The sequence below is a fragment of the Glycine soja genome, chromosome 1, assembly GCF_004193775.1.
Source record: "Glycine soja cultivar W05 chromosome 1, ASM419377v2, whole genome shotgun sequence".
In the NCBI taxonomy this organism is placed as follows: domain Eukaryota; kingdom Viridiplantae; phylum Streptophyta; class Magnoliopsida; order Fabales; family Fabaceae; genus Glycine; species Glycine soja.
This window is the reverse complement of record NC_041002.1, coordinates 57075764-57099668: the sequence shown is the minus strand read 5'-3', so window position 1 is coordinate 57099668 and position 23905 is coordinate 57075764. Positions and strand designations below refer to the sequence as shown.

General features: G+C 33.6%; 4 protein-coding genes, 1 non-coding gene and 2 pseudogenes across 6 annotated transcripts; 2 read left to right on the top strand and 5 right to left on the bottom strand.

The window, feature by feature from the left end:
- Window positions 1-1787: 1787 nt before the first annotated feature.
- LOC114368162 (histone deacetylase 6) lies at window positions 1788-2933 on the bottom strand. Of its 2 annotated transcripts, none has more exons than XM_028325509.1 (2): window positions 2795-2933; window positions 1788-2702 (listed from the first exon to the last, which is right to left on the bottom strand). In XM_028325509.1, the coding sequence occupies exon 2, from the start codon at window positions 2670-2672 to the stop codon at window positions 2268-2270; it is 405 nt and encodes a 134-aa protein (XP_028181310.1). In that variant the 5' UTR covers window positions 2673-2702; window positions 2795-2933; the 3' UTR covers window positions 1788-2267. The 2 variants fall into 2 exon arrangements, with proteins under 2 accessions (XP_028181310.1, XP_028181305.1); XM_028325504.1 differs by having other exon boundaries at window positions 1788-2660.
- A 967-nt stretch (window positions 2934-3900) lies between these two features.
- On the top strand, window positions 3901-5239 carry LOC114368156 (40S ribosomal protein S29). Its single transcript, XM_028325497.1, has 3 exons — window positions 3901-4096; window positions 4844-4943; window positions 5040-5239. Exons 1-3 carry the CDS (start codon window positions 4035-4037, stop codon window positions 5046-5048), a joined length of 171 nt encoding a protein of 56 aa, XP_028181298.1. The 5' UTR covers window positions 3901-4034; the 3' UTR covers window positions 5049-5239.
- Window positions 5240-6233: 994 nt separating this feature from the next.
- LOC114368151 (vacuolar-sorting receptor 1) lies at window positions 6234-10089 on the bottom strand. Its single transcript, XM_028325493.1, has 12 exons — window positions 9623-10089; window positions 8836-9528; window positions 8662-8750; window positions 8511-8580; window positions 8360-8443; window positions 8174-8250; window positions 8008-8089; window positions 7721-7803; window positions 7511-7577; window positions 7083-7211; window positions 6879-6988; window positions 6234-6654 (listed from the first exon to the last, which is right to left on the bottom strand). The coding sequence occupies exons 1-12, from the start codon at window positions 9969-9971 to the stop codon at window positions 6556-6558; spliced, it is 1932 nt and encodes a 643-aa protein (XP_028181294.1). The 5' UTR covers window positions 9972-10089; the 3' UTR covers window positions 6234-6555.
- A 1828-nt stretch (window positions 10090-11917) lies between these two features.
- TRNAN-GUU lies at window positions 11918-11991 on the bottom strand. Its single transcript has one exon. It is a non-coding gene; the product is annotated as a tRNA-Asn (tRNA).
- Window positions 11992-13749: 1758 nt separating this feature from the next.
- Window positions 13750-15717, top strand: LOC114368142 (annotated as a pseudogene).
- A 384-nt stretch (window positions 15718-16101) lies between these two features.
- Window positions 16102-18279, bottom strand: LOC114368134 (bcl-2-associated transcription factor 1-like). The gene is made up of 4 exons (XM_028325484.1): window positions 18154-18279; window positions 17921-18071; window positions 17379-17439; window positions 16102-17084 (listed from the first exon to the last, which is right to left on the bottom strand). The coding sequence occupies exons 1-4, from the start codon at window positions 18210-18212 to the stop codon at window positions 16606-16608; spliced, it is 750 nt and encodes a 249-aa protein (XP_028181285.1). The 5' UTR covers window positions 18213-18279; the 3' UTR covers window positions 16102-16605.
- Window positions 18280-19273: 994 nt separating this feature from the next.
- Window positions 19274-23294, bottom strand: LOC114405989 (annotated as a pseudogene).
- Window positions 23295-23905: the final 611 nt, after the last annotated feature.

Below are 23905 nucleotides of genomic sequence, written 5' to 3'. Positions count from 1 at the left end.
AAAGGGGTCAAGCCCCAAACTAAACTATCAACCTCTATTAGAACGGAACCTAATACAGAATAAAAAATTGTGAATCATAGCTAGCTAACGCAGCAGTCACACCGTTAGCTTCGCACTAAACATGCTTGAAGGAGACTTTACTCCTTGAGTGAGCCACTTACAAAATATCGCTAACAGTGTCTTTAGTAAAGCTTATAAGTTTGTTTAACAAATTATTATTTAATACTTTACTTTATATATTAAATAAATTACTATTAATTAATTTTATCTTCCTTTTATTTTATGATGATTTATTTCTTCATTTAATTGAGTGTAAAATTATTTTATATTATCATTTAATCACAAGTATTTTTTTATGACTTTAAGATATTCCCTCGAAACTCATAAGCAAAAAAAATTATTTGTATTTTGAACTCAAATATAAGTCAATCTAACTAATTTTATCTTTATTTAATGATATCATTCTTAAAACATATTTTATTTAATTGTAATTCTATTTTATTCATGATATCAAACAAAAATAACATTTTAAGAATAATGTTATTTTTTTACCTAAAATTAACAAAATAAAAGATTTCAATTAACTTTTTTAATTAGTGAAATAATAATTATTTTTGTTCTAACTTTTTTAATTAGTGAAATAATAATTATTTTTGTTTATATATGAGTTGAAGGGAGTAATTATTATAAAATTCAATATACATAATAGATTATAATTACATCACATTAAAACTAATTACATTGTCAATGCATATTTTTTTTTTCATTTTCATCTCAAAATCCAATTATTAATTACTTATGTTTTATATTAATTCTTTTCAGATTTAAAAGAAATATTATTTTCCTCCTAAATTTATTTTTTTTTTACTTATAGGAGTATAATTAAGTTATTTTATTTTAATTTATATTTTAAATTTTTAATTAAACTAAAACATATGTTTTATCTCCATACAATTTTTTTTTTCAATACTTCTAAAATTATCTCGAGTTTTTCTTTAGTTTCCGTTGTCAACTATTTTAATAAGAAACAAAATTACGTGTAGGGATTAAAAACGAAAATGATTATATTTTACAGAAACTAAAAGTAAGAGATCACGGGACGTAAAAGAATTATGCTTTTCTAACGGCAGGCCACACTACACCACAATAAAAGAAAATAAAAGAAAAAAAATTGAAGACATTAAAATAATAAGCACTATTTTTTTAAAGTAAAATAAAAAAAGCACTTTATTTATATGACTTAGGTGATAGTAAGCCTTGCTTATTAATAATAAGGGTCTTATTAACTAATGCCTTAAAATATTGATTAAAGAATTAAAAATATATATATTTATTATATAAATCATAAGAGTATTAAAAAGATTATAAACAACACAAATTTTGTCTCACGATAAAAATATTTTTACTTTAAATTGTTTATCCAATGTCTGTAGGCCAATGATTAACATTTGGCACATAATAATTTGCATGAACCAAATATACTTGTTTAGCCATGAACTGGAACTTGTCATCCATCCAGGGCAATCACAGGACATTGGATGAACCTTGCTCTTTTTTGTTTAAAATAAAATAAAAAAATCATTTTTTATATAAGTACTTTCTTAAGAAACAAATAAATAGAAAGCTAAAAAAATCACTTATTTTAATAAGATTAAAGAAATTAAAACGGGCAGAACTCGAGAATCAATCAAACTTAACAATAACATATAGCAGTAGTAGGCAATATACAGAAGGAAATAAGAAGAGAATATCACAGCAAGATAACTGGTTCAGACAAGACAACGGGATGTGTGAAACTTGGGTGATTCATTCACTCAACAATCAACATAGCATTTGTATTTAACTAAACCCCATTTTGAAGTTGTTGAACTTAATTACATTCATACAAGTCTTTCTTCAAAAGGAGGCCGAAGGGAATAAGGGAGAAATTGATTTCTAGTCTAGTGATCTGTTGGTGCACCCTACCCCGTCGTCGCCACATATAATCTTACATGTAAACCAATTCCATTTAGAGGCCTGCGAAGCTAATTAGATTTACATATAAATTAAGAAAGCCGTACCGTATAAATAATGATTAGAGGTATTTTTTTTTATTTCGGGGGAGTTCACATAATCTGATACATAAATATGTAATTATAATCAGCATTACCTCTCTAATCACTAGTTTAGTTGGGGGAAAAACATACTTAGGCAATCCGATAAATTCGCCTTTAACACAAAGGCAAAGCATTGCAGAAAATAGAGTTAATAAAGGCAATGAATGAGAATCAAAGACTGGGGGATGGAATTGGTGGAGGCTGACCGAATTTCAAAATATAGGCGAGTTGATGAAGAGGACGGAGTTGGGGAATGAGTTGAGGATCCAAGTAAGCGTCGCAGGAGAAACACCAGACGGAGAGATCGCTGAAACTGAGGGCGACGCAGTGAGTGAGATTAGTGTCACGAGAATGGTGGAGCATGTGCTTGTTCACAAAACGGCTACAGAGGACCTGCTTACAGGACAGACACAACCAGTTTTCAGTTGGGTGTTGGCAGGTCTGGCACGGAGTATCAGGCCCCGGAATCTGCCCTAGATCCTCCGATAAGGATGATGCCAGGTGATCGCACCAACTTCGAGCATCCACCCATCCCGATTCAGACCCATACTCTTCTTCACCTTCCTGATCACTCATCAATCATCCAACTTAGTTCTTTCCCTCGATCTGCGACTCTAATTTTATAAAATATATATATATATATATATATATATATATATATATAGCAATGAAATTCATACAAAGTTTTCGGTAATTACCGTCCGAGGATAAGAGGATGAGGAAGCCATTCAATTCACCTTCTTCAACCTCTCTCTCTCTTCGCTTAGGTTAACGCCAAAACCCAGTCTTTTTGCTTCTGGTGAGGACTGCGGAGACTCTTTCCACATTCCAATACCCTTACTTACTTCAAATTTGATTATATAATATATTTTTTTAATCTTTTATTTAATTTTGTTAATTTTTTTTTATTAAATATAAGTTACCTCAATCAATTATAGATAATGCATCTAAAATTTAAGATTTGAATCTGAATCACTTAATCAAGGATGTAAACAGTAATTATCACTTATGTCAAACATTATTATACCAAAATCTTATTTAACACTATATCATTTACAATAATTATTGAAATATATATCAATATTTATAGTTATTTAAATATAATTTTGTATGTATCCATATACAAAACTACTTACATTTATTTTCACAAAATTAAAAAAAATACATTTATATAAGTTCTTCTAAGTTATCCTTAAAGGATATCACCAAAAAGCCAAATTAATTTAGTCAAATTTTAAAGATAGAATTTAAAAATAAAAAATAAGCCAGAAGCCTGAAAATAAAAATGTTGAAATGTATCTCTTAAAGATATTATTCAAATCAAATAAAAATATTCTTATTATTTAGAAAAAACGGTATTTTCCTCAAAAATATTATATCGCTTATACACTTAAAATTTCAAAAATATTCTATCATTAAACTCGATTCCTTCTCTACTTTTACAATTTTTTATATGAGATTGGATTTAGCTTTATAATATAAAAAATTAATTTAAATTCCATATTTTGATAAATTACTTTGAGTGGTTGTGTTTTTTATTGTGACGGTTTTACATGTATACTTTAGAACATAAAATACATGGATAGAATTCAAACTAAAATAAATTAGTCTGAATTTTATAACTAAAAGATAAAATAATTATAAAATGAAAAATAATTTATTTTTTTATTAATTTAAAGTGATTTCAATCTATAATTTATTTTAATTCAAATTAACGACAACTTATTGTTTATTATTTTGTTCTTATTTCTTTTTAAACTTTTGTAAACTAAATATTTATGGAAAAACAGAAATTGATTACGGAATGCAAACACGCCCTAGGGTTTTGACTCTGCTGTATATATATGTTAGCATTTCGATGTTTGTCTTTCGTACTTCTCTGCGACTTGAGGCTAGGGTTACCGGATTCTTGCGTTTTAATATCTGCAATTCAGAAGCATGGGGCACTCCAATGTGTGGAATTCTCACCCTAAGAACTACGGACCTGGTTCTCGCACTTGGTATGTTACTCATCTTCGCCAAATGGTGATTCAGGATGAGTTGATCCTTTTCCCTCTTTGTTCCTTCTCAATTTGATTATGCGATTATTATTAAGGTTTTTGCTTTTAATTTGAAGCATTTAATTTTATCCCCCATATGAGTACTTTGAATCTGTGTTTTTTCTGATAACAAGTATTTTCCTCATTATTTGGTTTTGAATAAGTTTCGTACCATCACTATTGCAATATTACTTTTGTTCTTCGTTAATAATTTTAAAGAGGTGACTCTTCTATCCTGATGTCATAATAAGATATTCTTTTAACCATTGATTTTCTCTTCATTATGTTACTTTGTTGAAGGTTGAGTGTGTGCTTGGGTGGGTGTTTAAAAATTTGATTTTGAATGAAATTAATTTTAAAAGTAGTTGCTTTTTCATCATTGATTTTGGTTAAATGTAATTTGATTCTGAGTAATATGAAAAGAGTGGTGTGTGCATTATAAAATGTATGTCTTATTATATTGGTATATGGCACCTTTATTTTCACTCTTTTTTCATAATCATACCAATATGTAATACGTGCTTCTCTGTTTTAATGTATGCATTTTATTTTAAAACTATAGCAATTTTGTTTGGCTAGTTTTAGACTGTTACAATTTAGATATTCTCAGAAAACATATTTTTGACGGTCCAAGATCGGATTAGAATTCTAGTGTGCGAGTTATTTGTTAATTGGGAATGTGGTTTACTGTTCTTTCCTGTTTTGCAGCCGTGTGTGTGGGAATCCTCATGGATTGATCAGGAAATATGGGCTTATGTGTTGCAGGCAGTGCTTCCGAAGCAATGCCAAGGAAATTGGCTTCATCAAGGTAAATATTTGGATCCGTTAGTATCGATAGATTTCAAATTTTCCGAATTATTTTAACATTGGTTTTCGTGATCACTTTTTTCTTCGTGCCTTGCAGTATCGGTGAAAGATTAGTTTTCCACCTGCCCCACCCGGTTTGGATTCTTGCATCAGGCTATGATGACGTGGGGATGATTTTACTGTTTGAAGAACTTAAAATTTTTTGTGACATTTAGCAAAGTTAATTATCAAACTCAAGTTGTGGAACTAAGAATATTTTTGTTTTTTATATAATTGTTTTGAGCTATCTTCATCTTTCTCCGTGAGCCATTTAGCATTCTGCAATTCTTTCCTTGTGTTTGCTCAAGTTGTGAAAGTTAGGTCTGAATGGTTCTTAACCTAACCACGTCTAGAGAAAGCGAAAAAAATTCTCTGCTGTTGAATACTTATTGTACTTCGCATTGTCAATTTCTTCTGCTGCGATACTGAAACTGTGTTTGTGCAAATGATTTACTGAACAGATGCTTAGTTTTGGAAAATCATATTCCGTTAGTTTAACAAATGAAAATGGGAAATCATGTCCAATATAAAAGATGGAGAGATTATTCCAAAATATACTATTATTATTTTTTCTTTTGAAATGATTGTTAAATACCTTAATGCAAAGTTTGGCATACGATAATATAGTGCAACACCTAAGTGCATTTTGAAATTTATAGTGACAACTCTGCGTTAAGTCTGCAAACTATGTCATAATTTGAAGTTTATTGCGTTTGGAATAGACGCTTTATTTGAAGAGTGGCCCTTCTTGCCTGGAGCCTACTACTGCCCACTGAAGCTTTTAGGGGGCCAATACCCCCCGTCCTCCAAAAGGCAAAACATGTGCTGTGCTAGTTTCTTCTTTCTTTCCCAGATACTTGGCTCCAATTTAAAATAACCGAAATTTAAAGTATGAGAGAAGAAAAAGGGTTATACATAGTCAGTCATAAGTATTCTATTGTCTTGTAAAATTCAGGTCAAACATCTTTGGTTCAATCTATTGACTTCTTATCTACCAAAAAGCACTCTCCCACACTCCTAGTAAAGCATGTTCGTAGGATGCGGAAGAAATATCGATACTGGTCAGTGACGAATTCTCCGTGCCTAACACTAACACGCTATTCCGGTTGCCAGATAATTTCTACAAAAAGATGTAGACGTCAAGCACAATCTTCAATCCTCCCATTTATTACTAGTTTTTTGTTTTTCCTGATTGGAAGTTTAACTTTAAAGTCAAGTTTTAAACGAGTAAATGCTATTTGCTACCTACAGAGCAATGGAACAACATTAGGACGTTAACTTGCATGTATTACAGCACGATAAGTTACGATCTTGTGCGTGGAACAAGATGTCTGGCAGAATCTAGTGAAATAGTACCACAGACACAGACATAGTCTGCCCTTCCAAGTATACAAAATGCTACATTTCCAATCCCCAAAAAGAAACATGCAGGACAACATTCTAAATGTCGATCTTTTCCACTGTCCATAGGATACAGTCTATTAAGTTCAATGACCAGAGTTCAAAATGGCACAGGAAAAGTCACACCCATGCTGCCTGCCGTGAAATTCCAAGGGATTGGCCCATTTTTGCCTTCATGCTCTTTGATCATTGACATGATTTGGAACTTCTGCTTGGCTGTCCAAGGGCATATATTGCGCCATGATTGCTCTGATTTCTGAATCCATGTATTGCTGCAAAACCACCAACAAAAATACCATTAATTTTTTATCCTATAAAACTGAATAAGTTAAATTACAAATGAATCATCACTATTCACTTGTGTTCTGATTTGGGCCAAATTTTTTAGTTATGCACGCTTGTAATGTTGGGCAACTCAGCACGCTCTAATGCTACAGAATTTCAGCATTAAGTATCCAATAACAAAACCAGAATGAGAGAAAGCAGCTGAGCTTACCCTTATTCTGTACTTGTACACAAGGAATGCCCCACCAGCAATCATAACTACGCCAAGTAAAATCAACCAAAAAGCAGCCCAGGTAGATCTTCCCTGACTGCCAGTTTTACCTGTAGGTAATCCAGTAGAGGGCATGAAAACAAGCCTTATAACAAACATATGAAAATGTAGGAGCAAGTAAAAAGTCTTGCATATTCAACTCACTTATGCAGGTATCGTGGTCCCTCATATACAGAAGATCTCCACTACAACTGCAGTCATAGCTTCCCCAAGTATTCTTGCAGCTACAGTCAGGGCACTGACAAGCCTTCTTCTCTTTGCATTCATCTATATCTGTATAGATGAAACATAAGTTCAATTTCACGTGTTATGTGGAAAACATTCACTAGGTATCATCAAGTTCGCAATACTTCAAACCCACGGATTGAGAAGAATTTCCAGCTACTTAACTGGTGATAGAAGACATTCAGAATTTTCATATACACTCACAAATAAAACTATTCAAAACAGAATCCAGGATTCTATTTGTGGTCTGTTGTGTAAGTATTTCCATGCTGATCAATATAATTCAATAAGAGGTTTTGCTGCAGGGGAAAAAAAGCAAGAGATAAAACAATATAAGTATCCCTCACCTTGACAATTTTTTACACCATCACCTCTAAACCCTGTGGGACACTGGCATTTGACCCCTCCATTATCCTGTACCCAAAACAATTTATGCAATAATTCCGTTTTTAATATGGGGTTTACAATCCAATAGAACTTCAACCATCAAAACAAAACTTTGTTGGAGACTAAATAAGTTGACTGGAGTTGGGTCCAGAAACCAAATAGATACTAACCAAACAAGCAGAAAATGCATGTCCATTTTGAGCATCATGCCAACAGCCTCCATTATTTATCTTGCAACGCCCAAGTCCACTTGCTGCAAACCCAGAAGAAACTAGTTATATCAATTAAAATGCTCATGGGGAGTAATAAAAGAATAACAGATGTCCCACAACAAAAGGATCATTGCATCCGGCTCCACACAGCATAGAAGTGAAGGCAATAAACATGGAACACTAACAGTAAACCCTCTTGGAAGTAAATTATGCAGACAGAAAAGTGAAGTTTAAAGCCTTTTAACCTTCACAAGTTGTATAACCATCTCCTTTGAATTGTACACCATCAACCAGAGGGCATTCACATACTCTCCCACGGAATGTATCCTGAGCAGATACACATATGTTAGAAAATAAACTATAACCCCACATTGCTCTTTTATTAGCTAGTTGTTTTATACAGATAAATACCTTGCATGCAGTGATGTTAGCTGCTTTATCCTGCCAACAACCACCATTGTTTGTCAAACACTCATTTGTCTCCACATCTGCCCAATAAAGCATGCCCAGTCAGAAAGAATCAGGTCCACAACCAACAATTCAAGTCCACAAAGTATATTTTCCTTGTACCAAAAGAAAAAAGAAGTAAACATGTACCACTGCTCAAGCAAACAGCTGGTTCAGTAGTTTCCTCAAACCCAGAACATATAGCCTTTAGAACAGCACCTTTCTCCAATTTTCCTGGAAAGATTCTGTTTAGAATTGGAAATCCAGATCACTACCTATCACAAGAGCATAGAGTACAAACCTCGATATTGTCGATTATTGACCACAAGAGTAGGCAATATGGTAACATCACCTCGCGATCCCTTTCCAATCTACAAAAACTAATTTTGTTAAACATCTATATATTACTGCACTGATACAATGAACTAAATAGCAATTATAAAAGACAGTACTTGGGCATCTTGCTCTTCTTTCAAAACAGGATTATCAGTATCGGCGTCTGGATCTCCCATGCACTTTTCAATCTTTTCCGTATTGAGACCTGCAGATATCGAACAAACGTAATAGTAAAGTCATCATCAGCCATGCTGTAAGATAAAAATAGCGTGCGATGGTGATTTATTTACCCAGTGATTTAATAACAGCATTTGCACATTCCTTATTGTACTTCTTCTCCTTCATGGGGCATCTAATTTGAAAATCAGTGACATAGTCCCACCACACCCAAGGCTTTTCGGTTTCATTTGCCACCTTGAAAACACATAGCTGCCTTAAATTTTCAATAACGACATCTTTGCCATCATAACCTGTGGTGAAGTCTTGCTCAGGATCCGGAGCACAGTATCTACCGTGATTTATGCACTGAGACTTGCACTGCTTGCTCAAAGTGAAAGCATGAGGACAGTACCAAGTAATATAATGGGGTGTAAACTGAGTGTAACCGCCTTTGTCTAGAATCTGGGCTGCACCCTTGAAATCCTTGACAAATTCCATGAGCATATCACACTTAACACCACACTCATCATTGCTGTTGGTCCACAACTCATACTCGACGCGATCATCGGGGTGAGGAACAGACTCTCTCCAATCAAGGTTTAAGTTGACCATATCGCCACCACTAAAGGCATCCTTTAATTTTAGACCAAAACTTTTTCCGACGAGAGCAGAGGGTATAGTTATGTTCTCCACATATTTGGCGGAAGAGCCATCCTCCTCAGGGGTGTCCATAGTAATTAAGGGCTCCTCAACATCGTCGGCAACAAGAACAGCAGAAGCACCAGCCTTCTGGGCATTCCAGACCTTCAAAGCAAAGAAGCAACCTGCCTCCACATGATAAAGATGAAAATAGTATTGGTATTAGATTTGGTGTTCCAAATTGGGAGAAAAGAAAAATAGAAAAAGTAGAAATGTTACTTCCGCGATCGAGTAGAACAATGGTGGGAAGAGCACCGGGGGTTGATTTGAAGGAAATCCCGAACTCATCGAACTCTTTGCAACCCTTTTTGTTATCCTTAGGGTAAATTACGTTCCCGGCCATGCTACCACCGTATTGAGGTATTCCGAAGTTGCCAATGGCACTGTCGTGTGTCCCTCTTATTTTCTCCGGCGATGTCACTCTCAGGCTGTTCTTCTCCACCACGAATCGACCCATTGTTGACACGGGCAGTAACCCCACTAACATCAAACTCACCACCCATCTCCAAACCTTCATCTTTTTCGAATCCACACCAATTACTGTTACTATCCTAACTAAATATAACATCACTTTTATTCAACCCATGCCTTTTTCGTTTTATGTAAATTAATCATATTTTACCAAGACAAGGACACTTCAACCAAGAATAATTTTTTTTGTTCTGCTTCACAGTTGACTATAATCCACACTAAAGCAAATGCTTATTTGCAGAATAATATTCGTAAAGGTTTTTTTCCTTTATATGAAAAACAAGAGATTCCTAAAGTAGTAGCCAAGCATAAAAAGGATGCCAAAATCAAATACTGAAACAAAAAGGTTATTGCATATATTTTTTTTGGGATAAAACTTGGCAATTTTTTTTTATATCATTACCATCAAATTCTTCAATTAAATGATAACACGTAAATGTTTATATAAACTTTCATAACATATATTTAATAAAATTATTTACTATTAAAAAGAATATCATATGTCATCGTTTAAATAATAATAAAAAAACGATGTCCATATGTTTTTTTTAGTAGTTACTTAACGAGCTCCCATTCCACTAATGCCCAAAAGTTTAGTACCCACTCCCCACTCTATCATTGATGCCTGATAGCAAATCCTCAACCAAAACTGAAGATTTTGTCTCTCGTCAAATATTTAAATTTAAAAATGTTTTTAGTTATTTACAAACATTACATTTTTTATACTTGTAAAGATTAGTTTAAATAAATATCATAAATCGAGAATATTAGTATATTTATAAAGGTAAAGATATTATAGGAAGTAAAGAGTTTACACTAACAGCTAGTAGAGATTGAGAGAGAAAGAAAAATAAAATGATAAAAAGAAAGAGAAAGATAAAAACAATAGAAAATCAGATATAAAAAATTGCGATTATTCTTAGAATATCAACCGGTAAGAAAATGATAAGAATATATTATTGAAAATAAATATTTTATTACCCTAAAAAAACATTTTATAACCTTTTCCCACGCATACTTCCTCTTTTTACAACCCAATCGGAAGATTATTAGGTTAAACAAGGGGTTATTAACTTTATGTTTTTAAGAATATGTTTAGATAAGCTTTGAAAATATGGTTTCACACAACAAATTAGAGGATATTTTAATAATTATTAACAAGTTTTTAATTTTATTTTATGGAGATCTTAAAAACTTATTGAAAATACAAGCAAAAAAATGTTTCTTATTAGAAGAGGCGAAAAATAAAAGGAGCAGTGGGAATGAAACGTTGCAGCCAGTAGCAATTTGACAGGTGCAATCGGTGACTCAGTCCGACCAATCGTAGGCGGACATGTCTTCTCATGGAGGATTTTTGTGCTGCGTATATTAGCTTTTTAATTTTATAGCTAACAACAAAAATTAACTCTTTCTGTATAAGATAAATTTAATTATTTATTTTATAAAATAAATATATTTTGTGAATTTAACAGTTACTAATTGTATTTCGTGAATTTTGAAAGTCATTAACAGTTGTGTAAAAAAAATAATATATATTTATATTAGTTTATTTTGGAATTAAAATAATTCTTAATAAAAATTTATAAAAGCATTAAAATAAACATTAAAAAAAACAATCAAATTCAATCATATATCATTTTTTTAAAACTCTTCAATCATACTATCATAGTATTAGACTATTTGGTAACTATGAATATATATATATAGAGAGAGAGGGAGGTATGTGTATTAATCACGTGGTTACCTAAAAAAAACGTGGTTGTATCTCTCCATGTCAGTTTAATAAGAAAATCTATCCGTATGTGTAGCATAAGTGGTCCCCAAACCAAAATCAATGGGTCTACTAACATATATTTAATGCGTGTGAAAAGGAATTTGTTAATGGACCGTGGGTTGTGAAGCTCCATTATTGTTTTGGCATTTGTTTTGATTCTTTGATGGGCTAGTAGAAGTGTAGAACTCCAAAATCTTTTCAACTTTTTACCTATAAAGTTTGATGTTTGACAGTAAGCAAATAAAAAATGCAAAATAATCTACCCAATTCGCTAGAAGAAGGGTTTGAACCTTCGACCTTGTGGTTAACAGCCACACGCTCTAACCAACTGAGCTATTCCAGCTGTTGAAATTTTTTTCCATCTAAAATATTTCTCTCAACTTCTAATCCGCTATCACATCATTATGATTTTATTCATATCTACATTTCACCGATAAAAGTGTTATCACATTTACGCAATTGAAAACTACTAGGACTTTTTATTTTCTTTTCTAACTTAAATATCAGAATCAAAGTGTTTTAAATATTTATAATTATCCGAATGAACAAGAAAATGTGGATTCACTATACAGATAATTTTGATAAAGTTATATGCAGCAGTCAGCATTTGACCGAGCAGGCCGTTTCATCTCATAGCATGAGATTGAGTGTAAAATTGAATGAAAATAGCAGCAGTAAGTGTAACTACTGCAGTAAAGTCAGAATCTGATATATTCATGCATGGGTGATTCTGTGTGGAGAAAGGAGATACTATATTAGAGAATGATCACACATGTCTTGACCATTTCCTTTAACCGACATGTTTCAACTGCCCCCCAACCTGCTATAATTGCCAAACTTACAAGACCAGAGTAGGAATTGTATGATATATATATATATTAATGTGTAACTCAAAACCATCTCTTACAAAACATGGAACAAACAGCAAAGCCTAATGCATTCATTGTCATCATCATCATCATCCTAATCCATATTATTTGCCAAGTCCATTCCCGAAACATGGCAACCTCTCCTTCCCCTGCACCAGTGCGCTCCTCTGCTATTTAATTTATTCTTTTTTCTTTTCCGTCTTAATCCTTCTAAATTTCAAAATCATTTTTCAGGCCAGCATTGCCCCTGAAACATATGCGAGGAGCTTGAAGCCACATGAAGAAAGGAAAGCAAATCCAAGGTTAGGTTCATTTCCAGCAACATGTCAAACAAAGTGCAACCAATGCAAGCCTTGTGTGCCAGTCGAGGTGACTATCAAAACAGTGGCAGAGGAAGAGAACGAGTACTATCCCATAGCGTGGAAGTGTATGTGCCAGAGCAACATTTTTTCACCTTAGGCAATTTTATGGCTACCTACCTAGCTAGTTAGTTCACTTTAGTTGCGTTACCAACTTTAATCTCTAAACTAGTTACATTTCAATTTATAACTAGCAACATTAGTCAAAAGGGTTTCTATCGCATAAAATGCAAACATTTCTTACCTTAACAGAGATGAAATGGAACTTGGAACTTGGAACTTGACATATATTGGCATTAGATTCCTCTAATATGGAGCCATGGCGATGCTTCTTTGTAGAATGTGGGGCTATATGTTTGGGCTAGGAAAAGATAGAATTGTATACATCATTATTATCATTATTATTATGTCATCATGGGTCAATGTTATAGAGCGGTCAAACTATAAACATCCACATTAATTAATTTATGGTAAAGAATAGCCAACCCTCTTGGCTTTTGTTATGAGAAGTTCAATTCAGAAATTTTGAGGCCAAGCAAATTCAACAGTAATGATGATGCGTTATGAGGATTATATTAAATTAAGGCCAGTGTGACAAACAATGTCAAGAAATCGATAAAACTATGATCTCCTTATTTCAAATTTGATCTACTGTGTACGACTATTATTATGGAATAAAATAAAAGAGACTGCATGTTTGAATTCACTCTAATAATCTAAAGTCATGTTGAAATGCTACTAAATGTAATTTTAAATAAATATTCACGTATTTGATTGAATTGATTTTGAGTTTAAAATTAGTTGAGTTATGCTAGTTTATTTTTAAAATAAAAACATTCCAACATAAATTATTTTACTTTAAAATCAATTTTGGCAAACGCTGTCCAAAAACACACCTTTGATCCCAGGTCACATTCAAATAGGTCAGAACGCAGCTACCATTTGCTATTGGGATCCGATTCCTCTGAGTTCTTGGAGTTGGTCAGTCCCACTGCCAACAACCTTCAATTCAAACAACCAGATCAGTGGATCGGAACATGTTTTATTTTTAATTCGTTCATTTCTTCATAAATTAAACCAACTCCATCTTTGGAAACATGTCTCCATTCGAATTAATTTATAAAGGTCTGGTGCTGCATGCGAGCATAATTGGATATCATGTCATGGATTGTATCAGGGAATAGAACTAGCCAAAAACATGGATGAGACCTCACGGATTCATTCCAATCATATGGAAGTATCTCCTCCTCTCTGCGAATGCCAAAAACAAAGATGAAGATTGGGATTGAGAGAAACAAGTTCCCTCCTTGCCCTCTTCGGCCTACTCTCTCTTCCTCTATTCACTCCAAGCTCCTCATCCAGCTCCACCACAATCATGGACCTTTCGTCGACGACACTCATTTGGGCAAATATGCTGCTAATGCTTAGCTTTTCAGAGCTACTTTGTGTATTTCATCTCAGGTAACCATAGCTAGCTTAGCTTTTCTTTTCTTTTTCTTTTTCTATTGCTAATGCTTCCTTTTCTGTTCTGCAGCTTGGATGCAAAATGGGTTGCAATTTCTGTGCCACTGGATCCATGGGATTCAAAAACAACCTATCATCCGGAGAAATTGTGGAACAGCTCGTTCATCACAAATCCGTAATGTTGTCTTCATGGGAATGGGAGAGCCTCTCAACAACTATTCTGCTGTGGTAGAAGCCGTTCGCATCATGACTTGTCATCCAAAAGGATTACCATCTCAACGGTATAAACATAAACACACATATATAGGATAGCCGTTTTTTAGTAAAATCTTAGAATTGGTTTGTTACATTTCTTTAATAGGTTGGCATCATTCATGCTATCAACAAGCTTCATAATGACCTGCCTGGTTTGAACTTGGCTTTCTCACTGCATGCGCCGGCCCAAGACATCCGTTGCCAGATAATGCCTGCTGCTCGTGCTTTCCCTTTGGGAAAACTCATGGATTCACTGCAAGACTATCAAAGTAAAAGGTCATTCATGCTTTCTCTCAACAATTTCTCTCATTTTTTAAGCCATTAATATTAATATTTCATCCTTAATTATAGTCTGCAGAAAATATTTATTGAATACATAATGCTTGATGGGGTGAACGACGAAGAGCACCATGCTCACCAATTGGGAAAACTGTCAAGAGACATTTCAAGTGGTAAATACTCAACAGCTTCTTCCTTTCTCTATTCAATATTCAATGTCTCTTCCAAACATTTATGCTCTGCCCCCATAATTCCCATGCCACTCTTTTACTCTAATAAAATGTAGGCAATCGTGAATGAGTAGTTGTTTTTCTCGATAGTTCAGTGCCTCTCTCAGGAAAAAGTTCTTACAACTAGATCGTCATTCTCTGCTCAGTTACACAATGCTGTTAAGTACTAACGTTTTGCATATGGTCTGAATTTTGAAACAGGTTGTGAACTTAATACCTTTCAACTCTATTGGTACCTTGAGTCAATTCAAACCTACCAGTGAGCAGAATGTCTCAAATTTTCATAAAATTCTTTGGGGTACCTATCATATTCGAACAACAGTTCGGAAGCAGATGGGTCAGGACATAAGTGGTGCTTGTGGACAATTGGTGGTGAACATACCTGACAAGTCTCTGGCAATGCAGTTCCCCTAACGGACATAGAAGATCTTGTTATCTGATATCATATGGCTTCAATTTAATTCTTGCCCTCGATTTTAATTTTGTTTCCTAGTTTTTCTATTGTTTTTAAGTTTGATTCTACAGAAATTAGAAGTAGATCTGTAGAAGACAAGGTGCACAGGCTGAAATGCAACCAAAAATGCTTTATATGAATGTCTGGATGATATTTTAGATTTTGATAAAATTGAATTTTTAAGAACTGAAGAAAAAAATAAAATCATGTCAGAATATTTTAAAAGTTTAGAAGAATTGATTTTGTATAAAGAGTAAAGTAACTTTAAATTACTTTTGAAAGGTAAATATATGCATAGTTTTTAAAAATTTAGTGAAGCTCATGTCCACAACAATTGTGAAAGAATGTAAGAAATTTCTGACATTCTTTTTTATATACTTTAAAAACTATCATGAAAAGACTCATTAAATGACAAATGAAACTCATTAAAATATATAATTTTCAATAAATAAATTTCAACTTATAGTGGAATGTGTTAATGTATTGGAAAGAATGTGTCATAGAAAAAATGTGTTGTAAGCATTTCTCATAATTATGCTCACCTTAAAAGTTTAAAAATCTACTCGCATAATCTTTTTACTTTCACATATGTGATGTCCATAACCGACGATCAAGTAGATATTTGATCCTAAAATGACTAAATTTTTTTTCCCTAGTTGTAAAGGTCTTTACCTGGTTTGCGTTCATGCAACTGTGAGACTCTCTTTTCCAATTCAGCTCAGCCACATTTATAGTGGTATGTACATAAATTGACCAAAATAAAAATCATAGACATGTAGATAATTTGCAAACTAGAAATTGTCTAAAACAAGCAAAAATGCTTTATTGCAATTGCAAATTGCTCTGTCCTCCATTCCAATTTTAAAACCTGCCTGCCTCAATTGAATCCAGTTTGCATCTTCTAAAACTGACAGTTGTTCTGCTCAACATCCCTGGCATGTTGAAGATGGTGATAACTTGATATATTGTAAGAGACGAACTCAGCAACTTAGAGCAGTGCATGCTTATAATAAATTACACACGCATGATATTGGTTGCTGTTAGCTATTATGAAGCCAAGAGTGCTTCCAGCTTTGCAATCTGGTCATCCTCATTCTGTGGAATGGGATCCTTATTTACCTCTTGATACAAATCATGCTTCCACTTCTCAGAACGATAACCTCGTCTTCCATTAAATTTATCTCTTCCCTTGTAACTGTCATTGCCCCCATACCTTCTCCCTCTCCTAGCTTCACCCTTGTCATCTGCAAAATGCTTCTCAGGTCTATCCAAATGCTGTGGATTGCTGTTTCTTTCCTCCTTCTGGCTTGACTTTACTGCAGCCACATTAGCATCACCCGAATCCACTACAATCTTCTTCTCTCTAAATGCAGGTCTTTTCCTCGACCTTTCAGTAAAACCATCTCTTCTCTGGAAAGTATTATCATCCAGTTTAGCTTGTGATTTCTCATTTCTCTGCTCTCTACCATGACTTGTCTGTTCCATTTCATTAAGCTGTTTCTTTGTGTCCTTCCACCATCCACGCTCTTGAATAAAAACAAACTAATTAGATTATATTCTGTGAACAACTAAGTTGTTATGTGTGTAATATTTCCATTTGATGGTTCAAAATTATAAAATCAAATAATTTTGTTTCTCAACCACATTTGATAACAAAATGATTAAAACACAATATAACTGAAAAAACATTTTTTCTTGCACAAAATGAAAGGAATGTTGCACTTGTGTGACTAGACTCAATACACAAATCATGCATACACAGGATTCCCAACACAACATGAAGACAAAATACATATCCAAAATAATAAATGGAAACTCACCACTGGCTTTCCTTGAAACAGAGCTTAGGCCAACCTGCCCAGTGCCATCTCGTTCATCGTGCTGTTATAAAACATGCATAGGCAAGCCTAAGGTGGTTATGTATATACAGAGTCACTTGAAGGCATGGTGCTGAACACGAACCCCACTACACCACCCCCAAAAATATAGATTGCATACAACGAATAAAAATCAAGCATGCAAATTTTTTTTAAATCTCTTGTTGAATTAAGACATTTTCTTTCATTCAAGTGACTATAAATACTCCAAGTCCTTACAAATAAGAGCCTGTAAGAACTAAGAACCATTTTCAACAATGATTAATGGAGAAGAGTTTATACATTGAGCTCAATAATCAACTATGCATGCAGTAACTGACTGACCCTCCAAGTAAAGACTAAAGATGATTAATTGTATGCAACCCAAAGAAAATATAATAACTGACCTTAAAACAAAGCTAAGGTTTTTCATTCTGCCAAGCAAGCTGTTAAATTAAAAGGGCAAAAAACTAATAATAGTGATAAACAGTTGGTATGCATAAGACCTGAAAATAAGAGAGAGATGATGGAAGTTGAATAGGATCATTTGGTTTGTTGTGCTTAGAGAAAGGAGCTTCATTTTGAACATTAGTTCTACTCATCACTCTCTCTCTTTCTTCTTTTCCATATTCATCCCTTCTATATCTCTTGTTGGGGCTACAAATAACGAAGAAAGACAAATGAAACGAAATTCGGTCCTAAACAGAAAAGTTTAGAAGAAAAGAGTGACCTCACTCACTCTGAACCGAATCTAGAATGGCGTCGCTTGGAATCGGAATCGGAGTGACGATCATACATTCTGATCTCTGAGTCTTAGGTTTGTTTTCTCTTCACTTCACCTCCCTGCCCTCTTTTTATCCGCACCACGCACTCTGTTTTTCAATATCAATATTAAATTTAATCAATATATTTAAAATTTTAATAAAATGAATCAGAAAGTAACAAAGTTTTATACGATTTAAAAAATAATTAATTTTATTTTATTGTATAATATGTTATAAAAATATAAGTATTACTGGAGTTTAGATTTACATTTTCAAAAATGTTGAAATAGGTATACAATACAATATGTTCGTGTTGCTTTCAAGTTTTGAAAATAGAATTATATTTAAAAATTACTCCCCAACACATATTTTGAATACCATTCTCACAAATTTACTGTGAGTTTAGTTGCACGATGAAATGACAAAAATTACGTAAAATACATGAAAAAAAAATGAAAGCGATAAAGTGTTATTCTACAATGATTTTCAAAACATAACTGAGTTCCTTTTACCACGCTACAACTCTAAACACTAGCTTGTGCTCATGAATTCAATCCGTTTGATTGTTAAGAAACATGGTACAAGACAACACAAATATAAGTGATAAAGGGACACACATCCATGGCCTACTTTCTCTCACATTCATACCTTCCTCTCTTGCACTCATTTTTCTCCTTTCTTCGCTCCAAAGTTGTCTCAAGTCATCTCATTTTTTTTTTGCTTTTCCCAGATCTTTAATTTTCATAATGTAATTATTTTTTGTACCTTACGGAAATTACTTTCTATAATGTATCGGCAGTATTGGATAACCAAGAATGCTAGGTGGATACTGGATGTAAAATCCCAGCAAGACGACCATCAATACTCTTGCAACGGTGCACTGTTTCAAAAATTCCCTTTTTCTTTCATTTTTAACCAGTCTCTTCAATTCAACTTGGAGGTAGTGTATAATTTAGATAAATGTTATTTGTACAATTTGTATAACTAAGAAAATTTTGAGATATAATAAATATTGTGGAGAGAAAGACACCGAAAATAATATCACATCTCTATAACTTAAAGCAGATTTTGAACGGATATCATTACTCACGGGACATGTCACGTGAATGAAAATATTAAATACAACCTAAACTACAAGGTTTTATATTACAACCTAAATTACAAGTAAATGAATTTATTATTTTATACATGTTACAAGGAAAAATAACATGCATATTATACAATAACTGACAAATCGAGTTATTCAGTACATTATGAGCTTTGATTACTTTTTAACAAAAAAATAATCAATGGGTGTATAACTGCCTTCTTTCTGCGACAACTTTTGCTTCTTGGATTTGCTTTGTCTAGTGATTCCATCCTTCTGACACCCACTGAATGAACATATATTAATCACATTACGATTACGTTAAAGAACTCCTTAAGCAAAAATGAGAAGACACACTTGCATTCTGTCAATTCCTATGTTGGAATCGTAAAAGGTAAAGCAAATTGTACAAGATAAATATTGTACCTTTGACTCGGAACAGATGTTTGGTGAATTCTAGATTCTTCCTTTTGAAGCTTTTCGGCAAGATGAAAATCAGAGTGCTCCAATCTTTCCGCAACAAAACTTGGAGGCAGTTCTATTCCACAAAGTGAACATTTGTAGTCATTCAACCACAACATTGTCTTCTCCTGACAGCAAGAATCAAGTCTCTCATCCTCCAGGAGATTAGATCCATTCTTCACATTTATGCCTTCAAACTTCCCCTGGTAAGAAGTTGATCCCAGTACTTCTGTAAATCCATTGTAGTGAGAACTTGTAGCATCGTTACTAGATGTTTGCACCTGGTAAATACGGCAGAAAGCATAAATAGAAGCAACAGGAAAATGCTCCTCAATCGATTTCTGAATCCAGTTATATATCTGCTACATGGGAAAACAAGTGGGAAGAGAGAGAAAGAGAGACCTCCTCTACACAATCACTTTTCTGGACAATGCAGCTTTGGTAGTCTACATCTGACAAATGATTACCGTCAAAAGGATCTCTCCAATCAAGTTGACTTGTCTGCCAACTGTCAATGGACAGATCAGTTTCTGAATTACTGACAAAGTCATGATCTGCAACATCTGGAAAAGAACTACAATTTCTATTGACATCTCCCGAAGTAATGAAATTGGTAATGGTCTTCTGTGTAGGATCAGACTAAGCACTACGCTTGTCTCCATTGAACTGTGATACTCTAAGGCCTGACACAAATAAGGCACAAATGTGAACTCTCATAGTCCATCTGTAAGCAATAAGCACCTTCTTATCTAGGCCTTGAGCACCATCTTGATAAATGTCAATAATAATAAACCTAACAGAAACGCATACCTATCAATCTTACTGAAATAGGAAGTTCAGTTTGTAGCAACTTTTTGGCATGCTTCAAAATATCCTCACTTGAGCTGATGTACTTCTGTAATGTCACAGCTCCAGTTCGAACCTATAGGTTGTGCATTTATTAGCACTTGCAAGAAAAGTATGGTGGGACAGTAAATTGTAGGGAGACAATAAAACATACTAAAGAAACTTAACAAAAATCAAGAAAAATCAACAAATCATAATATCCTTGTGGTCAAGTACGTTGCTCTTCAACAACAACAGGTGACTTTAGCTCAACAAATCATAATTTTTTTTTCTTCAATCAAGTTTTATATTCAGAGGTGACAAACCAACTAAACTGTTCTCGACCAGTATTAGGAAAATATTAAGAGAAAACAGTGTCAAGTCATCAATAACTAGTAATACCTCAAAAGATGCAGTTTTTAGTTTAGAGTCAATGTTCGCCCACACAGACCCTCTTTTTGCATGTCGGCTGATAGCATTTCAGCAAGCTCCTCTGCAAACATAAGCTTTGCATGGTTCATATGCTGATGACTGATGAGTAAATATACCGAAAGTCTTATCTAATTCAGAAACTCAGCATGTCATAGTCAACTGCTAAACTTTTTAAAAAGCCATGCATGTGCAATGAATTTAAGGCTGCAATCCAAACCATTTGAATCCCAGATATTTGAGTTTCAATAAAGAGGTCCGTACTAGAAATCCTAAGTAATTGACTAGAGCTTATGATGACTACACTGAAAATATGAAATCCAAGAAATTTCCTTGAAAGATAAACAATAATAGACAAGACAGATACCCATTTTTTTATGCAACAGCACTTCATCCTTGGTGGCAGAAAATGTTCTTTCGTTACTAATACTTTTCCGAAATCTTACTTGGCTGTCTGCCCAAGACCTAAACCAACAGAGCAAAAGAAATCTGCAGAAAATTGACAAAATGACATGTTATTAAAGGACCCAAAATTAATTTGGGACAGAACATATGATCAAAACACAAATTATGGTCAGAAATCCTAAATTACAAACTTAACAAATAGTAGCTGTACAAAGCAGAAGATAGAATTTTCAAAATAGATGTTAAAACGATAAAAATAAAAATAAAAAACTTGTACGAAGTTCAGCTGAATTGCCGTGTGAATGTCGAAATCTACAGGGTAGTAAATTTAACTTGCATATTAGTTTTTCACATTAATAAAGAAAGCAGCAACACCTGAACAGATGGCTAACCTGCTGTTGACTGAGAGAAGAGTGCACAAAGGTAGCTACTTTTCCCAAGCATCTGCTCACATGTGTTAATTCCAAAAACTCGCTTCAAAATATTTTCAGTGACCTTACCAATGCCCCCAATCTGTCAATATCATTCATCATTATTAATCACAAAAGCACCTTTATAATGAAAAATGCATATAAAACAGTCCGGCAACCCACATCTAGGAGAAAACCAATAATTTGGAATCAGAAAACCTCAATAATTGATGAAATCAGTATACAATAAACACAGGCACACCTTTCTGATAGGAAGGGAGGATACAAAGGTCATAACAGCCATGCGGTCATTTGGCAAAACATACTCTCCATTTGGCTTGTTTATGTCTGAAAAACCTATATGAGAATAAAATGTCGATATTATTAAGCCAAAGCATGGAATTTCCCAGGAAGATAAAACAATAATTTCATCTCTACTACAGGGGTTAGTATCTTAAATGTAAAATGATAAGGTGCTTTAAAGCTTCTACTTCAACAAATGGGCTTATAACATAGCTATGGGAAAGATGTTAGGCAGATAGTACCCAGAACCTTAGCAAGTAAGCGATTTGGTGCCACTCCAGCACTGCATGTGAGACCAGTCTCTTCATTAACACCAGCTCTGAGTTCTTGGACAATCTACATATTCCAAATTTACAAAATCAAGAGATGTAATACATTAAAGGTATTTCATTGTTAAATTAATCCAAAGCATGCGCCAACTTACTTCTTCACTTTTGACATTCCTTTCTCTGCAAACTTCAGTTATATCAAGGTATGCTTCATCCAGGCTACCAGCAATGAAATTGGGATCATACCTCCGAAAAACTAACAATAATAAGTTCATATTATGCCAATATCAGTAATTAAAAGGAAAAGTTGCAATACAAAATCAATCACAAACAGCAAGAATACCTTTTCTAGTCAAATCACTGTAATAATTATACTTGTTGAAATCTGTTGGGACAAAGATTAATTCTGGACATAGCTTACGTGCAATGAAGCCAGGCATGGCAGCTCGAACCCCAAATTTCCGTGCCTATGTAAAGACCAAATGAGGATCAGGAATTCCATGATTCAAATATCCAGCAGATAATACTGAAACAATGTCAAGGTCATAGTAAACCTCATAGTTGGCAGTGGATATCATGGACATGCTCCCAACAGCCATAGGCTTGCCCTTCAATGTAGGGTTACTTAAAGTCTCAACTGCAGCATAGAAAGCATCCATATCTACATGTAGCCAAATCCTTGAAAGATCACGCGAAGATTCCAGCTCAACAATTCTACTATCAGCAACCTGTCACTGAATTCGCATGTTGGTAAAAAGAGAAACCTTTTGATAATGGGCCAAGTCAGCTTGTGAGAGGCTTGCACACTGAATTCGCATGTTGTCAATTTTCTGTTTAATAAACGCTTCTTTGCGTTCCTCGTTTTGAAAATATTTGGATCCTTTGCTCATTTCATAAACTACCCTTTGAACTTTCTCCTTGTCAACCCCTTCCATTCCTTAAGCAATAGAATAGCAAATTTTATTCATTCAAGCACTGTGGTAAGATTGCCATCGACGATCGTCTTCGGTTCTCTTTTCCCCCGCGCTCCCTTTATTTATTTAACTTTTACGCTCATTATTTTTAGCATAATTCTTTAATTGATTGATTGTGTTATTATCAATATATAAAAATTAAACTCATATCTAATCTAATACACCTTAGTTTGACTACATAAGCATTTAGAAAAAAAAAATGGGTGGTGAAATGAATCAAATTGCATGAAACATGTCATGCATGGACTTCCAAAATAAAATTGGCTCAACCAACCAGTCTATGCTAGACATTACATCAAATTTCATAAAATCTCCATGACATTTTTATATTCAAGAGAAATTTAAAATATATAGTAAAAATTCACGTCACAGAGAATTAAAATTTTAAATACTAAGATAAAATATGTGTATATATTAAACTTTATTACTTTGATTGTTGAATATTTTCATATAGATAAAAAATTTGTAATTATATGATCTTATGGTAAACATTTTATATTTTAAAAAATATATATTAATTATATTAAATTTATTTAATGACGTATTAAATAATTTTAAAATTT